General features: G+C 51.2%; 1 protein-coding gene across 1 annotated transcript; it reads left to right on the forward strand.

Moving 5' to 3' along the window:
• Positions 1-204: 204 nt before the first annotated feature.
• Positions 205-561, forward strand: LOC133215498 (keratin-associated protein 6-2-like). The gene has a single exon (XM_061359564.1). It carries the CDS (start codon positions 205-207, stop codon positions 559-561), a length of 357 nt encoding a protein of 118 aa, XP_061215548.1.
• Positions 562-770: the final 209 nt, after the last annotated feature.

Here is a 770-nt window from a genome sequence, read left to right on the forward strand (position 1 = left end):
AAAGAGTAGTAAAATGACAGAATGATAGAAATGGGATGTAATAAGGAGAATAAGGATTTGAGGAATTTTGTGATGATTTTGTTTCTGTCCTTGGTCATACATGGCCAGTCTTTTGGCTCTGAGACTGTTCCTGCCACTGTAGTAATCATTATTTTTGCTTTCCTCCCTGTTGCTGTATTTCAGGTTTGCCTCCATCGCAGAAAGATGACTTTCTTCCAAAACCAGTGTGAGGATGACTGCTATTCTCCCTGCAATTATGGGAGCCTGTACAGCTACCGCAGCTACGACTGTGGGAGTCCCTGCGGATACAGGGGCTATGGCGGCCTCTACGGCTACCGAGGCCTCTATGGCTTTGGGGACCGGTATGGCTGTGGTGGTCTCTACGGTTACCGGGGCATTTATGGCTCTGGGGACTACTATGGCTCTGGAGGTCTGTATGGAGGCTATAGGGGCTACTATGGCTTTGGAGACTGCTACGGCTACCCAGGCTTCTATTCCGGCCGCTATGGCTACCCCTTTGGTTCACGATATGGCCTGAGGTACGGCTACGGGAGCTGCTAAACCCAGCCAGAACATCCCTGAAGTGAAGATCAACTCAGGCCCAGCAAGCACGGACTGATGGCGAATCTTGACAGCAGTGGTCACTGGTGTGCAGAGCCCTGGTGACAGCAGCCACCCAGCCTTCATGGAGGCTTCGAGTGTTCTGCGCTGCTGTTGAAGTGCTTGCGATAATTTATCTTCTGCTCTGTGCCTGCTTGCTCTCTTGCCAC

Source organism: Neopsephotus bourkii, unplaced genomic scaffold (genome assembly GCF_033783945.1).
Source record: "Neopsephotus bourkii isolate Nb327-2 ecotype Australia unplaced genomic scaffold, CSIRO-AGI_Nbou_v1 NB_989, whole genome shotgun sequence".
Taxonomy (NCBI): domain Eukaryota; kingdom Metazoa; phylum Chordata; class Aves; order Psittaciformes; family Psittacidae; genus Neopsephotus; species Neopsephotus bourkii.